At 38.6% G+C, this 22,169-nt stretch overlaps 1 protein-coding gene across 1 annotated transcript; it reads left to right on the plus strand.

Annotated features, from left to right (window-relative positions):
* Positions 1 to 1,433: 1,433 nt before the first annotated feature.
* Positions 1,434 to 7,278, plus strand: LOC147619962 (rop guanine nucleotide exchange factor 1-like). Its single transcript, XM_086772060.1, has 8 exons — positions 1,434 to 2,766; positions 2,858 to 3,211; positions 4,265 to 4,381; positions 4,499 to 4,653; positions 4,725 to 4,799; positions 5,215 to 5,505; positions 5,828 to 6,193; positions 6,300 to 7,278. Exons 1-8 carry the CDS (start codon positions 2,475 to 2,477, stop codon positions 6,699 to 6,701), a joined length of 2,052 nt encoding a protein of 683 aa, XP_086628186.1. The 5' UTR covers positions 1,434 to 2,474; the 3' UTR covers positions 6,702 to 7,278.
* Positions 7,279 to 22,169: the final 14,891 nt, after the last annotated feature.

Here is a 22,169-nt window from a genome sequence, read left to right on the forward strand (position 1 = left end):
TTTATTTTAAACCAGAGGCTAAGTTATCACCTCGTTACACCCCCCCTCTCTTTCTACTATGAGTCAGACTAGGCCTTAAATTTGAAGTCCAAAGGTTTTATCAAGTTACTTCAAGCTTCAATATTCCACCTTCCCATCTAAATTAAGCTTCATTACATCACTCTTAGAGCACTTTATGCAATATAATATGTGTTTTACATATGTAAACCAAAGATGATCTCTTTTTATATATGTGTACACACATATGTTCTTAAATCTTGTGAAACCTTACACCCTATTTTAGGACTTCAATTTATTGATGTAGTTATTTAATGGCTATGGTTGTAACCTTAAGTAAATTTTCATGCATCATTTGAAGCCCAAAAAGCCTTTCAAACCCATAATGGGCTTCAAAACTTAGGACTCTCTCTCTCTCTCTCTCTCTCTCTCCCTCTCATTCATTGCAACATGGATTTCCCTCTACTCAAGGCGAGGTATGATGCCGGTAGCACATCATGAGAAAAGGTTATCCTTCATTACAAGGAGGAGTGGAGAGGGGAGGTGAAATGAGAGGAGAGATGGGGGATGCACATGAGGGGAAGTAGTAAAGGATGGATGGGGGACATGAGATGCAAACCCCAAAAAGAAAAACAAAAGGGAAGAGAAAACAAAGATCGTTGGAAAAATTAAGGTCCAAACCATTGGCTTAGGTGCTTTACTAAGTTGTACTGGCCACGAAATTTCCACTGAGAGTGCACCATTTTCTGCTTTTGGTGGATCTTCCCCACCCAAAGCTCATGGAAGGGGAGTCTCCCTTGTCTATCTACATGGAAGTGCTATTCTCGTTAAATGTGTGTAAAAGCTCTTAAATATGTAAATACAATGTTGAGTGAAGACGCATTTACCAAAACTTCTACACAGGAAATGGAGTCATTTTTTGACGGGGTGGTTTACCCTTCAAAATGACAGGTTTACTTGAAATAATATCCGTCTGTTTTTGCTCAAAATAAGTGGCTATACTTTACGGCCAGAATGCCCAAAAACGAACAATGGGCATAATGCCCGTCAAAAAGCAACCATGCACCTATGACCTTGGGACTCTTGAGCGCACTAGTGGTGGCATGCATTGGCATGCAAGGGTGAGTGTTGTGTTGTACTTTTTAATTCTAGCCAATTCAAAAAAAAAAAAAAAGCAACCATGCTCGCATCCATGATCCAGAGTCTGATTCCTTGAAAGTTCCTAGCTTTTATGACCCTTTCCTTTTGCTTTTTAGAAAACTTTCAACTTGCCAAAATTCCAACTTGTTTTCGAAATATGGAAGTTAATGAAACCCGTCCCTTTCTCATAAACAAAAAGGGCTCAGTATTTGCTGGCGCACACGTCCTCCCGCTCTCATTCAGAATTTCAGATCCCAGGCTCCTTAGAGTCCTCCCGCTAGAAGGTTTCGCTTGTCTTCATGATCATCGTCATTATCATCGCTCGCACAGAATAGACAGCTTTGAAGCTTTCCATGAAAGCTGTGCAAAATCCCGGCCTCTCAGCCCTCTACCGATCTCCTCCTGTCAATCTTCTTCTGGAGCGTGCCTCTTTTGATTACATCGCCCACCACACTCAGCCCATGAAACTGTTTTCTTCTCCTTCTTGGACGGACTCTTTGTGGCTTTGACCTTGTGATGCAAGAGGAACCATTAGCACCTTTTTTTGCATTGTAAATAGTACGCTGCACTGTGCTCTCCAGGCTTCTCTGTCTGTTTCATCATCACCTCTCTAAATAGTACGCTGCACTGTCTCTCCGGGCTTTTCTGTCTGTTTCATCATCACCTCTCTGACTTGTAAAAGCCTGCATATTCTCTTCACAGTCCTGAGCCTACTGAAACTCTTTCAACAGCATCCAATAAGCACAAAGAAAAGTTTTTAAAAACCTCTGAGAAGTTGGCTATGGTTTAGAACTATCCTTTTGATACACGGAAATGAAGACCGATTACCTATGGGTGAGAGCTGTCGGAGCTGGAGACAGCTAAAGTTGGTCATGGCGAAGAAGATAGCAGGATATGGCCGAGAGATACTATTGATTGTGAGAAAACATTCACAGTGCAGGCTATACCACACAGCACCAATAAGGTTGGCTGCAATTTTTGCGTGACGAGTACACAGACATGAAGCCATGGCCGAGAGCTACATTTGTATATGGAAGAAGAACGCATAGACATGATGTTTTGGCTGAGAGCTACCTTTGAATGCGGTAGAAGAAAGCACAGAAATTAGGTTATGGCTGAGAGCTGCAGTGTAAGAAAGCAAGAGATTAAATCACGTGCTTAAGCTATATTTGATGATGAACAGAGATCAGGTTATGCCGTACCTCTAAGACACCACTGAGAACTTTGCCGTGTAAAACCAAAACCTTTGTCAATACTGCAGGAATTTTGGGCTGAGATAAAACACCTAGGAAAAAGACATAGACACTGATGCCATAGCCGAGGCTGGCTCTCGGCTTATGGATGGCGGCAACCATGGTGAAGAAGATGAAGACCATTGCCTCCAGGTTGTTAGATGCAGTAAAGATTATGTGCCTTCTCTGAGCAACTGGACTCTGCAAGCCCTCCGAAGCTTGACTTGCCAGAGCAGTTTTGCGAAGAGAAGGAACCCTAGCTTAAGGGGAAGAGGAAGACTCCCGAGCCCTGCTGCTCCTGTTGTCCCGCTTCTCCATCGCTCATTCAGCCGCGGCTTGCTGAGCTCTGGCAATGCCAGATTGAAATCTGATCCTGCCAGATATTTTTCCACTTTTTGTATGTGTTTCCATACCCTCACATACCTTTGAATTGTGCAATGATGCATGTTAGTAGGTATTGCTTACCGTTGCACGTTTGTGTGTGCCAGGTTCTGACAGAAAAATGAGAGATGTTTACGTAAATCCTGTTGTTAGAGTGGATGCTGCCATTGGAGCTAGTCTATTGAAGGAGGATCTGAGCTCTAATGATGGAGGTTCAAGCCTCAGTGTTGATGGTTTGAGTTCAGAGACTCTTAGCCTGAGCTTAGGAGATTCTTCATATGATCATGGCCATTGCGGAGATGGTGCGAGCAGTACCGATGGATCGTCTCCCTTAGGACGGTCTCCTGGCAAAGCAGATATTTTCCAGCCAAGGGCCTCATCTGTTGTTTTAAAGCCAACAGCCAATGATCTTGGTGCACTCTGGGAAGAGAAAAGAAAGCAAGGGGAAGCGAATTTGTCTGGTACGCTTATCTTGATCTTGTGGCTATGTAAATATTTCTAGAGATTCAGCCCTCCCAATGTTGCCCTTGGTCTTGATTTGGAAACTTTTCAAATTGTCATCATTCGTAAAAGCATCTTCACGATCTTGAGAGATACTTTAGGAGAATGGCCCGTGAGTGTTGCAGATTGTAGTGAAGGAAAATACTTCTGATGTGAATTCTCTAAGAGAAGATAAGTGAAAGCATGCTCCTTGCATCTCCCATAGCTGCCGGGCATGCATAATTCCAGTGTCTCTCTCATGGCTTTGTTCACTGGAAAGTATGTGTGCAAGCCATACTTTGCATATGTATACACATTGAACTCCTAGTTGAGTTTCATTATTATCATTTCAGTTGTGAGCGCACTGCATCTAAGAGAAAAAAAGTGTTGAAAGCATTACTGGTGCCAGAGCCTTGTAATCTGTCACAATTTTGTGCAGCTCTGGAAATGCACTGTATGTGTATACATATGGAGTTAGTGTCGTGTGTGTAGACAGTTCTCACTGAATATTTTTTATGGCGTCTGAAATATACGCTTAGCAATCAGGCTACCTCTGAGCTTCCATTGTGACATCATAATGCATTTGCAATTTCCTGCATGAGCTTGATCACCTCAGCTAAGGGCAAGTAGCTTTGCTGCTGAGTAGCTTTGTTGCATGCTATGCCGACTGGCAGGCATGTTAACGAGTAAATAGGACCTCATTCAACTATCTAAGCTCTACACTGAAGTCTTAGGTTGCAGGCACAACTTCCTCTTGGGGTGTATGTGGCATAAGCGGACCATAGCTGGGATCTGCACAAAAGTGGTGCTGGGTCGGGTAGAAAGGAGCATAGTAGATCAAGAACAGTGTGCATGTTAGGAAAGATCAGGGTGGACAGCTGGGCCACCAGTAATGTGGGCAGGCTGCGCCAAACAATTGACTCCATGTGTTAGCTGCTATGTTGTGTTTAAACTTTAGATTAGGTTTTTTAGGAGCTTTTTCCATTATAGTTGTGCACAATGCATGCACTCATGGCAACATTTCATCCCCACAGAAGCTGAGATGATGAAGGAAAGATTTGCCAAGCTACTTCTTGGTGAAGATATGTTTGGTGGGGCAAAAGGTGTTTGCACGGCTCTTGCAATTTCTAATGCTATAACGAATCTATCTGGTGAGCATAGAAATATTGCATTTCACATGAGTACAATATTTTAAGCTTTTTAGTATTCATCACTAGACTCTAGGTTGCAGTCAAGGAAGTTGGCTTGACTTACTGCAAACCTTACAGCCTCTATCTTTGGGGAGCTTTGGAGGCTAGAACCCCTTTCGGTGGAGCGCAAGGTGGTGTGGAGACGAGAACTGGAGTGGCTAATTTCTGTAGCGGACCACATTGTAGAACTTGTGCCTTCAGTTCAAACGTTTGCAGATGGTAGCAGTTTTGAGGTAATCACATGCCTTCTCATTTTTCTCTCGAGAAGGTGCTAACTCATCTCCCTGCCAATGTTATGTTGCAGGTGATGATTAGCAAGCCTCGTGCTGATGTGCATATCAATCTTCCTACCCTCCGGAAACTGGATGCAAAGCTTTTGGTATACAGCCTCTCTCCAAAGACGTTCTCATATTCTCCAGATGGGCCTTCCTTTTAAGACCTTAATGTTCTGAATGGTAAATTGGTCTTTTTAGGTCAAGTTATGGGGCTATTTGTGGGTGCCAAATCTCTTATGTAACAAAGAGAGCAAGTCTCCTATCTTCCCGCATGTATCCTACCTGCATGTGGGAGATGCGTCCTACCTGTGAGAGAGAGAGAGAGAGAGTCCTGTGCATTTATATAGGCACAAATTTATGTATTAGTTTTATTTAATCGTTGTCAATGTCACATGTCCAATGTGTCATGTTATGATAAATGTGAATGTGGTTTTGATGTTAGGATATACATATATTCCATTCTGCAGCAGATGTGATCCATTATAGACTGGCAGATCATTCTTTTGTACCATATTGCAGGAGTTCTTGGACAGTTGTAGCGAGACGGAGTTCTGGTACATAGATCAAGGGGTTGTCGATACTGTCGACGATAGTCAGAGCATGGAGGTGCCCGTGGCTCATAAGGAGGAAGGGAAGTGGTGGCTGCCCGTTCCAAAGGTTACAGCAACTGGTCTGTCAGAGGGAGGAAGGAAATGCCTACAGCATCAACGGGACTGTATTAGCCAGATACTTATGGCCGCAGTGGCAATAAATAGCCAAGTTTTATCTGAGATGGAAGTTCCATCTGTTTATTGGGATGCATTGCCAAAGGTACTTTGCCATCGTTCCCTTTCCGTGTCTGTAAACCGTCAGTTTTGAAAGTAAACGCTGAATGCGTGCTCAATCTCTGTGTCTCTCTCTCACACACACGGACACACACACATGCTCCCACATGGCCATGCACATACATACATACAAATGTACGTGTGCATGTGGGCATGTGCGTGCACACACATTGCATTGCTGTAATGTGAAAATATCTTTCTCAAGTCACCCTTTTGTTGGGTTGCTGAATGACATGTTTGCAAACTTGAGTTTTCAATCAGAGTACAATCAAGAGTAACCTCTTCACTTTATTGTGTTTGTCTTGAAGAGTGGGAAGACCAGTCTCGGGGAGGCCATCTACAGGCACATCACCTCAGACTCCTTCTCTGCAGAAGCTGTTCTGTGTACTCTTGATTTGTCAACGGAGCACAAGAAAGTGGAAGTGGCAAATTGCATAGCGGCTGCAATTCATGTATGGCGATGTAGAGGGCGTCCTAAGCAGACCCAGAAGTCTACAAAACACTTGGAGCAGAATACAAAACGTTCATGGGGCATTGTGAAAGGTCATGTGTCAGATACCGAAAGGAGGGAATTTGTTGCTGGAAGAGCAGAAAGTCTTCTGCTCTGCCTAAAGCAAAAATTTCCGGGTTTACGGCAATCTTTACTAGACATGACTAAGATTCAGTTCAACAGGGTATACGTGTTGTCATGTTTGTAAGTTTTTAGTACTGTATTGAAGACTTGGCTTTGGCGCTTTCAAAGAAGCTAACTCCTATTACCTTCTGGCTTTAATTGTGTAGGATGTGGGTCAATCCATCCTTGAGAGTTACTCAAGGGTGATACAAACTCTAGCTTTCAACGTCATTGCACGCATTGATGACGTTCTCTTTGTTGATGATGGGACCAAACGGCTGAGGCCGCCACCACCAATCAACACTGGGGTCAACTTATCGCTCAGACGACAAGGCAATTCACTGAGTCTATCTGTCTGTAACCCACTTGCCACGCCACGTGCAATACCTAGTCTATCTCCTACCCCTTCAACTAGTCCCCAGGGAGCTCCGAATTCACCATTTCACTCTGGAGGGAGCACTGACCAGCTATCAGATTACTCTGGGTTTGAGGACAGTGACAAAGGGCACACACTTGCTTTAGAACATACAAGGAAGACGGGTGGAATCGGGTGCCCTGAGCATTGCTAATGCGCAAGTGATTTGTCCTGGTCAATATTGAGCAGATGAATTTCTCATTATATATTACGTAATTGTGTTTACCATGAGCTAATGGCTGTATGGCAGTGTGCTGGATCAATGGCTATGTAGCAGTGTGCTTGGAGCGTGAATGATTCATTGCGAGATGTTATCAACTGGTTATGTGGCAGTTTTTGAGTGCAAGAAAGCCTGCTACAAAATATCCTGTCAGCATTTGCTTTTGGAATGGTAATCATTCAGAAGGGTTTTCACCTGCTTTGATACACATGGACAGTTTGAAGTCGGAAATCAATGTTCGGGAACCACGATTTTCGCAGATATTCTTTGGTGAGCGCTAGCTAACATGTTCATGACTACGAATCTGAGGATAGGCTACAAATATAACATCAAATCTCATGCTTGAGAGACTACCTGGCTAAGTGGCAAGTTAGGGAGGCCAGTTAATGCGTATCTGTTTTTGCTAGCAAATAACTTTGATGCTATTTTTGTAATCATTTCTCATAGCGAAGCAACCCGTATAAAGTCCCTTTGATGTCAATGCGAGAAAGCACCCGTCAATGGTGGAATTGGAATTTTGGCCTTTCAGAGAAGGAGAAACCGTCTATCCAAAAGCTTTGTTCTTCATTAGCACAGGTAGTTGCCATTGGCTGCACTTCCAGAAGGGGGAAACTTAAAGTGCCAGTGCATTTAAAAACACACATACCACCGTACTGTCATATGGGGGTTGAACATGTTACCTCTAGCTTGAAAACCAAACACCCTGGTTTGTTCGCAGGAGAGGTTATTTCCTAGTAAATTCACTCTAAATTGAACCACCCCTTAATGTATAAGGATGGGACATTTGGGTGGGTGTATGGTTACAGTTGTGAAGATTTGGAGCTTATTTCCTAGTAAATTCACTCTAAAATGAACCACCCCTTAATGTATAAGGATGGGACATTTAGCCATGAAGATTTGGAGCTCAATTTTTAGTTTCTACAAGCTTTCTTTTAAGGCTACCCTAAATTAGTTACTTTTAAAGACCACCCTAAGGCTAGTAGGGTCGTAGACCAAGCTTGACCTTAAACTCTAGAATTTAGATTGAGAAAACAGTGTAATTTGATAATATGGGAAATATAAATTTGGGTGATAGGAAAAATATAGAGGGAGCCTTTATGAGACATGCATGACATGACGATATGATTTACGTATATTTATTTAATTTTAAAAAAGAAAATCCAGTCCTAGCCTCAACCCATAAGGTTGTCCTTGATGGTACATGTATTATTGTGATTAGTAATATTTAAAAAAGAAAATCTAGTCCTAGCCTCAAGCCGTAAGGTAGTCCTTGATGGTATATCTATTATTGTGATTAGTAATATTTAAAAAAGAAAATCTAGTCCCCACGGCTTGTTCACGAAAAACATTTTTTATAACCAATACAAAAACCTTTAGTTTTAACTATGCCGAGGTTTTTTTAATTAGATGAATAATTCAAAGCCTTTTTTTAAAATTTCACACTTAAATTTTTTTAACTCGAGTATTAATCATTTTTTAAAGTTAGTTTCCAATATCTACCATTCGCTTTGCATTTCAAAACATAAACATTCAAAAAGTTTGCATTTCATAAAATAAACATTTAGAAAGTTTCTATGACAAATGTAAACAAATATAAACAACCAAAGAGTTGTTTATTAATATCAAAATTTCACTTATACAGAAGTAAACTTCTCGTTTATACAAAGGCACTTGACATCCTTTAAGGTAAGGCTTCACAGAGTGGTTAAACTATTATGGATAAGCAAAAAGATAACATTATTCCATGATAGCTTTTGATAGGCAAAGTAAAGTAGCAATGTCCATCATAGGATATGTTAAAAAGCATATATATCATGGATACAAAATTTTGGCAAAGATTAAAATGCTATGTGGAACATATTGTGACACTCCATTAATTAACTTCTCAGTATTTATATAAAGATTAAAAAATTAATGCATTATATTATAGGTTAGTGTAAGATTATAAGATCATTTTACATTATTGTGTTCAACAATCAATGGTCAAAAAGGATTTGATTTTCTTTTAACTGATATTTTGCATAAAGAAAAAAGTAAGGAGCTAGATGCACAGAGGCTATTGAGGGTGTCCAGATTTTTGGATCTCAGTGCATTAGTACTATATGGGATGATATTATCCACTCTCTTATGGCTACTTGGACTCGCATTCAGGGACCCTCTCGTTCTACGCAGGCGAAGCGTGTGATATTTATGCGGGAATGGGACCATGGCATCTTCTTTTCCTCTAGTACCACAGGTCTTACATGGCATCATGATGCTCTTGAGTGGTTGAAATCACCTTATATATTGGGGTGATTCTATTCTCTTTCGGCTTATAGCTGTGATTGTTGTATGCTTTTCTCATACTTAATAGAAGTCTCTTTCTGAAAGAAAAGAAAAGAAAAGAAAAGAAAACAATATACAAATATTGTTTAAAAAAACCCAATGGTAATCTTGTTCCAATAATACTCACTAGTTTTAGTTTTTTGTAGTTCCACAGATATACCTTGATGTTTTACAAGCATTCCTCCATGCATCCATAGCCTCAACAATATCAAAATCTTTCACATTTGGACCCTCAATTGATATATGCAACAATGATTCCAAACTTCTTGTCTCAAGTTTGTTTCTTAAACGTGTTTTGATGTTATTTTGTGTAGAAAAATCTTTTTCACAAATTGCCGTATTGGAGCACTGGATCATGGCAATTCGACTCAAGCACAATAAGTTTGCATACTTTTCCTTAAGCAAAGTATGTCCAAGTTTCACGCAAAGGGAGATTTTTCCAATCTAGAGTTGCTTGCACTTTGAACACTTGAAATTCTTTCTTTATGTATCTCTCATCCACAAGGTTTACACACATTTATCCATTAACTGTCTCTTTTGGACGTGCATAAAAGTCAACCAACGCATTCATTTCTTCAACCCCATATGCTTTCAAAAGCTTCCCACTCGGGAATGAAGATGGACATAAAATCTTGAAGTTGGCCAAGACCTCATTGTCCACAAATCTTTGCTTTAAGGAATCTATTAGCAATGTGCAATACTCTTTTTGAAACCCTATTGCAATTACAAGGTCAGAACCTATGGCACACCTCTCGATTTTAACTCCTTTGAAATGATCACCTTTGATGGATGCTCTAAGTGCCGCAAGTTGACCATTCTTTGATCCATATTCGGGGATCAAGGGAAAACCCTTGCTATCATGTTGCCATGCATTCATGTCAATCAAAGGATCCACAATGAATTTGAGTTACATAGCACCAATTGTTGTAGTTACCAAACGAGAAACTGCTGTGTGACATCAACAAAATCATTATGAAAAGCAAGACTCAAATGTGTAACATGCTCTAGCAAGTCGCAAAAAAGAAAGTGCAAACAATATATGAACTCAAGTGTGCACTCTCTAAAAAAGAGCAAAGTTCTCAACCTTGAGAAATTCTAGCAAAGGCTCCAAAACCTCAATTGTAGTACACATCACCCTATGCCGACTTAGGCAATGAACTTTATGAACACCCTTTATATGCAATGTAGGGCAATCAAACTCTTCTTCCAATTTGACTAATTTGGTAATACGAGTGGGGCTTTTTTTAAAGAATGAGCCAACATCATTCAAAGTTGCATCAATTTTACGAGCATAATCACTATGCTTTGTTGCATCTCCTGCACATAAATGGGTTCTATGTGCTACACAATGGATAGACATGAGATATGGACTTGATTTCTTTAAAAGTGTTGCAAGGCCATTATCTTTACCAACCATGACAGACGCCCCGTGTCTGACCCAAAGCTAACAAATTTTGACACATCTATTTCATGCAGTTTGAAGAAGGCATCCAACAAAGTATACAATCCTTTGGCTGTTTTATCTTCAACCTCCAATAAACACAGAAAAGATGCATGTGGTTCATGACAATACATATAGCTACCATAAACTATCAAGTGCTCTGCATCTGAAATATATGTAGACTCGTCCATATAGATGCCAAACATAGGGCTTTGCGTCAGCCTGTAAATTGTTTCCTTTTTTATAGAATCTGCCATAAAATCAACAAAAACTGCAGCAGCCTTATCATTGTTATAAAGTTGCTCTGGCACACTAGGAGCCCCACAACATCGAAGCAATTCTAACAAGTAGTACGGGTGCTTCAAAAAAGTAATGTCATGCTTTGCCAAGAAATATGCAACTCGAAAAACACATGCAACAGTGTCTTCAACATTCCTCATTTGTTTTTTCATACCTTCTTCCAAGGCTTTTTGAGCATGTCACCTTGAGCATATGTAGCAAACTTATGGGTTCTAGAATCAGCATGTTGTTTAATGGCACTCAATTGTACATTGATTGAACTAGTAGTTCCATATTCACTCTTGCTATTTTTTTGCTTTTGACAAATAGTGCAAAAGACTCTTCCACTTTGTCTATCAAAATTAGCCCACTCAAAAAAACCCCCCATGCTTCTATCCAACGTCTCGTTGCTTTTCAAATTCTAGTTCCCTCTTTTGCACTCACATTTTCATTTATCTATACTTTCACTTCATTAGTATCAACACTACTGACACTTTTTTTTACGTTTGAATGAAAGCTTAGGGGTTTTTGTGAACCCAGCATTAAGGAGTGTTTTCTGTTTACCATGCATGCTCACCAATATTCAAGTTTCAAAAATATTCCGATATTCAGCTGCTAAGTATCATCAAGCCTTCCCTCTTACCCATAAGTATCATAAAAAATTCCATTCAAACCATAACAACATCAAAGTCTTACACATCACATACATCTATGAGAATCCACAATCTGCAAAGACATGTACACAATGCACACATTATCAACTAAAATGATTTAGCAAACCCACAAGGTAAATCTCTGTAGTTAAGGAAACCCATGAGTTAAAGCTCACTAATTAAACACATTTATCAATTAAAGATAAATAACCCATGGACCATGACTCAAATGAACTGGCACATGCCTCAACAAACATGGACTAACACAACATGTGTAAGCATCATCTCTATGCTCATTTGTAGTAAGCGCAACTCATTGCCATACCCATAACCACAACAGATTGCGAAAATCATGCTTTTTCTTCCCTTTAGAATAAATCTGCAACCACTAGAAAAGTTACTTTTATCAAAATAAATCAGAATAAATCGACGATCTAGCACTCCACTAAAAAAGACATTATCAAAAACAAAGGTAAATTATAATTATATTTTATATTACATTACAGTGTACATGGCAAAGCTAAAACAAGCGACCACTAAAAGATGTTACTTTTATGAGAATAAATGGGCGATCTAGCACTCCACTAAAGAAGACATTATCAAAAACAAAAGTAAATTATATTTATATTTATATTACATCACACGACAAAGCTAAAACGATTATAATTTATAATTTGCAGAGAGCAGGCAGCAAGCCTTAATTTGCATCCTGCAAGTCTGCAAATTATGAAAGCTAACACTTCTTTCGCATCTAAAGAAGAGGCTGCGCAGTAACCAGTTTGCTTATAAAATTAATAAATGGTAAACATCATTTCTTACCCATTTTAGAAAAAAACTATGTAAACGTGCCTTAATTTGCATCCACTAGGTCTGTTGCCCTCTGCAAAATCAATCACGTGAAGTGGGGGGTGGCGAATAGTGAACACAGAGCAGCTGGCGTATTGGCAGGGAAAAATCAAGAATGATGGTGCACACTGCAGCGTGCTAGTCTAGCATTGGGAGAGGTCATCGGTTTATACATAGAGAACAAGGGCTGGAGGACCAAGGAGGGCAGTGATAGGCACCCTTCAAAGGAGGGGCTGGTAGGCGAGGGGCGGAGGCAACTTCTATCCAACTAGCAGGCGAGTGGCGGAGGCAACTTCTATCCAACTAGCAGGCGAGTGGCGGTTAGCCTTCAAAGGAGGGAGTGAGCGGATCTGGCAGGCGAGGGGCGGAGGCGAGTGGCGGACATGGCTTCTATATCCAACTGCAGACGCGAGGGGCAGACAGGGGCCAGGGTGGACACAGGGTTGACCGTTGGCAACTTTGCAACCTCGAGGCTTATAGCAGCAGCCGGGTGATTCTGGCGAGATTCGCAAACAAGCCAAAAAGGCTGCAACACGTTACACAACACATACGTTGGCAACTTCACAGCCTTGTAGGCGGGTGATTCTGGTGAGATCCATAGACGTTGGCAACTTTGCAGCCTTGCAAGCGGGTGAAAGGCTGCAGCCTACAACATGTTACACACACAGGTGCTTCTAGAGCATGCTGAAGAAGCCAGAAAGGGAGCTGGGCCTTGGCCCGTTGGGATGCAATGCGCACATGCAGGCCCCAGGGAGAGAATGAAGTCGTTGAAGCAATGAAGCCTAAAGGCATTGGGACGTTGGGTTCCTTTAAAAAGAACAATATTTTATTTTCAAAGAAATTTTTTAAACTAATTTTCGTTGTCATAACAATTAAACTCAATAAAGTTGATGGAAGTGAAATTAACTAGGACTGGTGACTGTACACTGGTAGTGGGTGAGTGATGGTTGGGTAGTGGGTGAGTGAAAACCATTTGACATTAAATTTATTAATTAACAAGTTACAAACTTCAAAGGCTTTAAAAATTAAGGCATTATAATTTATGCATACTATTAACTAATAGTAATGTAAGTGAACACATTTGTCATTAACTAATTCACTATTGACAAAGGCTTTATTAATTTACTATTAACTAGTAAGTTAACTATTACTAATTATTAATAACTATTACTAATTTACTAATTATTAATTAATATAAAAAATATATTTAGTATCGATTCAAAAATCGTAAGAATTATATTAACAATTTAAAACTCTTTGAAGCTTGAATATTTAAAAAATTTTAAATGTTTAAAATTTTAAATAAAAATCAAATAATTATATACCTCTAAAAATTATAATTCATCGAAACCTTATAATTATATTTTTTCAGGTTAAATCTCAATTTTAACAATTCACATTACACTAAACCTCAGCCTCAACCCATGAGGTAGTCCTTGATGGGTACATGTATTATTGTGATTAGTAATATTCATCACTTACAAGAGACAAACAAGAGAACAATCTATAGGCTTGCCTTTGTTGTTGCGTGTGTGAGAGAGAAAATTTTAGTAATTAGAATTTATTAGAGATAAATGAGTGAAAAAAGGGAAAAGGAGTTTGAATTTGAGGGGGGAAATAAACGTAAGTTCTATAGGGTCAAATTCAATACATATGAGTTGATATAACATAAGTAAGTTTAATTTAACTCTCCAAAGATTTTCTCTGCTGAATCCTGCCAAAGAGGTCAACCGTCCTCCTTGTCTTACAAGCCTAGGCCGGAGAATGAGAATCTGCTTGCCACCACTTGGCATGTGGTTGGATTTTAGAGAAAGAAAAGACCTATCAATGGAAGGACCATCCTCTTTTTGATGCAGAAGTTGGGGTCCGGACCTTAGAAATTTAGTGCGCGTGCAAGTTCTTGGGTCCAGAAAATTATTTTTAAAAAAATCTATAATTTATAGTAGCATAACAAATGGCTTCATAACACTGACTATCTTGCTAACATTTCGCCAAAATATTATTGAATGAATCAATTTCAGACCAATATGCTTTGGGTTCTTTGCCACCCAAGCACCCCACCATCTAATATCGACTACTACCAATCTCTCTAATATATAATATGCAATGGAAAATCTTGTCACACCAAATATTTGTAAGCATTTATTGAAGTATGTACAAAATAAAGCATGCACAGAGGTGGGGGAGACAGTGCAGTGGTAAGGGCTCTTGCCCTACACCGCGAGGGCTAGGGTTCAATACCCGCCCCCCTCCTCCCGCATGCCATGAGGCATAGGGTCTATCCATTTTGCCACTAATATAAAAAAATAAAAATAAAAATAAAAAAATAAAAAAAATCCTCCCAACAAAAGAAAAGCATGTCCTAAACAAAGCATGTGTGAATTAATGAACTTCATAATATTATTTGCTTCTATCAATGTAGGCTGTACATCTTTCCAACGAATTTCAACGATAAGTTTAAAAAGGTATGTGCAGTATAGAAAGGAACCCATGTTATTTCTATATATATGGATTGTATAGCAAGACTTGTACCATTGCATTATCTATAACTATCGTTGTCACATTATTTGGTCCATCACCCATGGTAACAATTGCTCTTTCATATAGCTTTTTCATATACCTTCTTAATGTATGATGAAGTCCTCTCTCAAGGTCGTGTCTATTGCTTTGAGAAAGACAGAACCTTTATGTACAATACATTTATCAAGGGCTTCTGTTGGCAGTAGGTCCATCCATTGATTACAATGGTCCAACATAAGTAAGGCACAAAAGAGTGTGCATTTCAAGGTCATGGTAACTTTTGTTGAATGCTTCACTTTCTCCTAATATTTAGTGCACATTTTATTACAATCAAGCATTGTAAAAAACTAGCTTTTGATGTACTCATTAATGCATCCTAAAATGTTGGATTGTGAATCACATTAGAAGGAATGGCATACTACAAAAGCTTGAGCCACTTGAAATGTAACTCAAGCATATTTTGTTTCTCAAGTGTTGCATTCAATGATCCCTAGTCTTTATAATGTTTCTTAAAAGATTTAAAAGATAGAGGCACATCAGTCGATGCACCTTCTCTTATCAAAACATTATTGGTAGTGTCTAGAGGTTATGTTATCCCTTAAGTGTACATTCTATAGGCATCTAATGAAGAATACTACAAATGTCATCAATGATGAGAAAAGTATAGTTAGAGGGTAAGGAGGGAGAGTTTGGAAGACTCTATCTCGATACATGACCTTGCCAGGATGATACAAGAGTGGAAATTGTGTCCATGGTGGCTTGACTACCTATGGGGAGTGTATCCATGAAGCGAGGTAAGTTTGTGGAAAAGAAATTTTTATTTTTTAACCTTAATAAAGTAAGTATTATATATTAGGATGCTAAATATTATTTTTGGATGCATATGTTCATCATCGAAAGAAATCCACTAAATAAAGTAAGTATATGCTATTTTTGGATACATATGTTCATCGTCGAAAGAAATCCACTAAATAAAGTAAGTATATGCTATTTTTGGATTCATATGTTCATCATCAAAAGAAAGCCACTAAATAAAGTAAGTATTCTATAATAAGGATTTTAAAATTAAGTAATCTACATTAGGATGCTAAATATTATTTTCTAACCTTAATAAAGTAACTATTCTATATTAGGATGCTAAATATTATTTTTACATACATGTGTTCATCATCAAAAGAAAGCCAGTGTTGTAGCAAAAAACATGTCACAAATCTCTAATAATAAAAAACATGTCACAAATCTCTAATATTATTTTTTACTGTGCAACAAAAAACATGTCACAAATCTCTAATAACAATATCCTTAATGACTTTGTAGGTTAATATGATTTTATTCGCCTGACCTACTGTAAGGTGCTTTGCCATCCTACCAACTCCTACGTTCTGTAAGACGTTGTTAGAATTTATAAAGCAGCCTTACCATGAACATAATGTCAAATAGGGAAAGTTAGTAATAGTGGTCAAATCATTTTTAAGTTTTGACCTGCCTAGTGTGAACACTAATCACTTGTATATAAGTCAATTTTGACAGTTAAAAATACACATTCATTCCCTTGTAATATAATACTTGTGAGCTCTTCTCTTCTCTACTCTTGCTTACATGTATGCTAATAAATCTTGCTTACTTGATGGATGCTTTCTAGATAGGTTTTATTGTATGTTTCTCTCTTCCATTAGTTTCTTCCCCATTCTGCGTTTTGTGAGAAGCCACCCGTCCTTCGATCTTGAAAAACAAATTCCCTAGTGCTCAACATAGTGCTCCCCTATGAATGTAGCCATTTATATGGTAGTGATGTGTAGACATAGGCTATGAATGGGATAGGGTACTTTTTTTCTCCTAGGAGATTTTCCCCCCGGGTATGTGTACATACTCATGAATGAATGTGTAAGTGACCTTATCATGTCACCTCACTTGTAGGTTACTCATTCTCATCAATCTACTTTGAGTGTTGTGATTCTCTCTATCTATGCTTGCTTATTGCATTTGTGTATGTGTTGTTACCTTTTTTTTCACTCCAACAATTGGTATTAGAGTAGGTTATCTTGCCCTCACCCCCTCATTATCACCTCCTTGAGCTATTCTTATGATTGTCTCTTCGATTGAGCTATCCTCTTAGGTGGAGAGGGTTTACCCTATAGTGTAGTATTAACTATGTTAATACAATTTTTACAACTTTTAAGCCTTTTCGGGCATGTTTCATGTTGTAAGGTCTTTACGGACATCCCGATGGAGTTTCTGTTTGAATTGTCTTTGTTTGATTTTAGTGTTTCAATAGACTTGTAACGACATAAATTTGGTGTGTAGACATTTGGTCATCACCATGATTCTCCTTTCATCGACATCACATCTTCGAGCTCACCATCAATAGCTTCGTTAGCATCGTCATCATTATCATCGACTTTTGCATCCTTGCCAATAACATTTCTACACTCTACACTGCCATTTTTCACACACTTTGCAAGTCTCTACATCATCCATGATCCTTTGGAATAACCATCTCGATTGTATTGAGTGGGCATTGATAGTACTTGCAAGTTGCTGGGATACTTGCATTTTATGTTAGAGATTCATTACTTACAAGGCTGAAATTGTAGGTGGTGATGTATTTGAGATGGTTTCTGGTGAGCATAAGCTTGATGGGACAATTATCTATATGATGTGTCATGTTTTGCTTGCCAAATGGATTTGGCAAGCAAAACATGGATTTGGCACTCCAAATGGATTTGGAGTGATGTTATTGGCATTGAGGTGTTAGAAAACATGGTGTCATTGGCATTAAGGTGTTAGAAGATATGGTATCACATGTATATTTATGTAATTGAGGGGGAGTGTTGGAAGTATAATTTGGGTAGCATCAATTATGTAATATTGGAAGAATAAGCACATGCGTAGGTGCTATCTTGGCAAGGTGACAACTCATGGATAAGGATGCCACATGGTAAAGAGTATTGGTTGAAGGCTATCTATATTAGAAGCCTCTCATTGTGGTTGATAAAATATTACAATATATTTGGTTGAGTGTGCTCATTGGTGTCCACATTTCTTAATCATAGATTATCTTGATAATTTTGAGCCTCCCTAATCTAATCTCTCTCAGTATGTGCATCACTCTACCATGCCTATCCCTAGCACCTTAGATTCTCATCAACATAGTATTAGAGCTATGCTAGGTGCTTAGGATTTGGTAGAGAGTTAGTTCAGAGCAGATTTGCACATTGGCTCATTTGATTAGGGTATGATAAATTTTGTTCTTTGATTTTGGAAAATTAGCACAATAGATTATTTGTGAGATTGCCTTGTTCAATGGTTCAATGGAAAGATTGAAGCTTTCTTGAAGATGCATGGAGTAAGAAAGTGAAGATTTCACCAATGTAAAGATTTTGGAGTCTACATCTCTAAAGGAGCTAAGAAGATGATAGCTATTGTCATGTGATTGCATGTGTGATTCCCATGGTAATGGATAGGTGTTTGTGGGGCAAGGATGTAGCCCATATTGAGCACACCAAAAAGAGGGATGTGTTGGTTAAGTTTTCTCATGAAAGATGAGCAAAATGGTGTGAATGCCATTAAAGGCATTCATGTTCATTATGCACATGCTGGCTTATAAAGAGAAACCTCATGTGAAGAGAAGCACCCTTAAGAAGATTGTTGCATGTCAAGGCAAGGAACATGCAAGTTGTGAGCTCTATGATGAGCTCAGGTTGATGCAAGAAGATTGAGGCAAGTTAGAGGTAATATCCAAGGTAGTGATGCAAAATTGTATATGCTCAGTACTTTAACCATTTGTTAATTTCTAAGTAGTAGGCAGGCTTTCATGTCCAAGTAGGCAAACATGTGTAGGATATCTAATGGAAGGAAGACTTGGGTATGCTCACACAAGTGAGTAGAGAAAGAGAGTTAACCAAGCCCCAAAATGAGCTCCAATTTTCCCTAATGGTTCCCTTGTTTGGTTGAAGCATTTCTTGTAAAGCAGAGGGGACTCTTCTGGCATGATCAAGTATTGAACTTGTTATTCTATCTCTAAATCTGTCCACATATACATCATTATAACTCTTTAAGTTCAAATGTATTCTAAATAAAAATAATGATTACATTTTATTATATTAAGATCTTTTGCATCACATTATTGGTTTTGAGGGTTTTGTGTTTACCAGCTCTGGTAGATGTCTATTTTGAAGTACACATCAAACATGTACTTTTGCATGGATAAGTGTCCTCCACCCACATGAGAAACCATCATGTTGAGGTGGAACCTATATTATATACAAAAAATATAAACTTTAGGCTATTTTTATTCAGGAGAAAAAGTTTTGAAACATAGAAAAGAGGAAAAGGTACTTACAGGAATCCAAAGTGGAGTTATAGACCCAAGAAGATCAATATTTGGAGGCATGTGACCCAACACAAAGAAAAGCCTCTTCAAACTTCTACAACAAATGATATTTTAGTAACTTGAAATTAAAATAAAGTGATTGAACATAAAGGAACTAATAATACATACAATCCAAGCTCGTTGTTGCGAGTATCCTTGAGAGAATTGAAAAGCTAGCATTGTTTGTGAAAGCAACATCAATTACCACAAGACTCTAATGGGATCTACTACAACATAAGAATAGGATAATTAGTCTTCCTTAATAGTGGTCAAAAATATTGAAGACAAAATCTAGTATCTTACTTACTCTGTATGGTAGGTAAAGAAGATTAAGCTGACATATTCCAAATTACAATGGGTGATCCACTTTGCTAGCTTTTTGTTTGATTCTTTTGGGTTCCTCAAAAAGGATGAAAAGTGTGGATCCAAGATAAATGTCATTGCTTGCACATTTGGACAAACACAACTGAAACCTAAAAATCCTACAAAATAAAAATTCTTTTGAGAGTGCTTCCAAAGATAGTCTATACCATGGAACTACAAAATGAGATATTAAGAAAGTTACCTTAAGCCCACAAGAATTATTGTGTCAGATAGTTTAGTTGTACTCCTTAAGATCCTCAAACAATCTTTGGAAAGTGCAATCCTACCATTAGGGGACATTTGAATATATTTTGGGCCTTTTACCTAATGAAACTAATTAACAACAGACCAATAGGAATAGAGGATTGTGCACATTTGGTCTCCTTTGAATATAGGGAGGGAGACTAGGCTGTAGAGAGGGAGACTAGGCTTTCAGTACTAATAATTACACTTGTCCTTTTAAAAAAGTAGGGGGTTTAGGGTAGGTACAGTCCCACCATTTTCGTGGCTCAAAAAATCCTCAAAATTTTGAAATTTTTGAGATCCCCCAAAAACCCATCTCAAATTTCATTGTAGTCAAAAATTTTATTTTCAAGTCCGCTTTCCCTCTTAAACATCCAAATTAAACTCTTCCTCCCTTCCTCTTCCAACCCTAATGAAACCATCAAAGCCCGAAACCCTAAACTTTCTCCTCCATCTTAATCTCCCTCCCTTCTCGGAGCTCCATCTCTTTCATCTTCAAGGCTCCTGTAAAACCCTAGTCTGCACATCATCTTTGATCTCTTTCCTTTTTACTCTAACCCTAACCTTTCTACTCTAGCTTCCAAGAAGATATGGCTGCACACCAAGAAGACCAAAAGACGAGATTGAGGAGATATCCCTGCAGCACAACAAGAAGGATGATGATGGTGCTTGGGTGGGAGAGGCATTTCGTAAGAGTGCTTGGGTATCTACAACCTGCTGCAATTTGGCCTCACCGAGTTCGACGGGGCAAAATGTACTGGCACACCATTGGAAAGGTCGTTTTCAAGAAGGCAAGCAATGGAAAACTAGTGGCCATGGTACAACATGTTTATCCATCTTTGCCAACAAACTTGATTTCTATGTAATTATAAGTATCGCGAGGTAGAAAGGGGCATGTGAGATTTTATGACAGAGATGTTTCAATCTAAGTGAACTTATTTCTTGTTTACAGATATTTTTCCTTAAAACACGGTAGAGGAGCAGCCATTGGAAAGCCTTATCGGAACATTTCAAGCATTGCATGCAGACATTGGTGAGGCAATGTTTTCTTGTAAAACAAGTGCAGAACTTCTTAAGGAAAAGGTCTTCTTTTATCGGCACTCCTACCTGGTGCCAAAGCAGGACAGTGGGTTTGGTAAGCTACCGATAATCACATCTCCAAACCTATCTTCTATAGAATGGCCAATTCCAGATGCTTGGAGTGTAACGGTCATGAAATCAAAGATGCTTTGTGATATACAAGGGTCTTTGAAGTTTGCAAAGCCCTCTCGATCTGTGGGTCTTAGTTGGGTATGCCCAATACATATTTTTGCCAAAATGTTCAATCAATTTTATTTCTCACAAACACCTACCATGTTTGTGTGTAAGAAGGTTTTAGGTGATGGCATGGTAGCCTTGCTTGGAGACCACTGGAGGACTATAGAAGGGATACATAAGGATGACACATTCAAGTGCAATATAGTAGAATCTAGTGTCTCATTTCGGTATCTCAAAGCTCGTACCACACTACAAATATGCTTCTATTACGAGCGGTGGATGAAAAAGAATATTTGTTGGGTCCCAATGTAGGCAGATGAACAAGTTGTTTTACCACATATGCGTTCGGTTGTCCAGTGGTGCAGTGGAAGTTGTAGGTGCAAGTAGACATTGGAGCCTCCTAAATATTAGAGAGTACCTCAATATCGTGGGAGGTGAGGATATTAGCAGAGCACAATTCAAGGTGAACAATAGGAAGATTTAAAAACGACTAGAGCCAAGGACCTTGGTAGATCCCGATTGGGATGTTGATGGTATATCGCTCAGTTAATGGGGATTTTGAATTTTGTGAATTTTGAGGCTACTTCAAGTATGTTAATTTTGTAAAGTCGTTGCCCTCAAAAAAGTTTTATGAGCAATGAATTTTTGTCTTGTAACAGCATGAATTTAGAATTATTGTTAGATTTTTATATTAAAGTTATAATATAGCTCAACAAATTTACTCTAAGGCTATCTTGTATGTGTACATTAATGGTCAGGTTAGTGTAGGTAATAGGGTTCCTATTCCAAAATGGTTTAGTGACACACAGATTTACAGCACATGGTTTTTATATGTCGATGGTTTTGGAGTCCATCCAAAATAGTATATAAAGACCAGTCCTAAGGGAATTGAGAACATAATATCTACAGCTTATAAGCTCTATATAACAAAGCCGCCCATGGATGCAAATTCTTCTAATGAGAGGACTGTTCCTAGCAAGGTTGCTAGGCCAGCTATTTTAGTTGTTTCTTCTGATGATGACTCCTATTTCTCTGTTGGTGGGGATACAAATGATTAACCTATCCAGATATCTGAAAGCTTCAAGAAAGACCTTGAAGATGTA

This window comes from Cibotium barometz, chromosome 32 (genome assembly GCF_041138505.1).
Source record: "Cibotium barometz isolate CiBa-2024 chromosome 32, ASM4113850v1, whole genome shotgun sequence".
NCBI classification, from domain to species: Eukaryota; Viridiplantae; Streptophyta; class Polypodiopsida; order Cyatheales; family Cibotiaceae; genus Cibotium; species Cibotium barometz.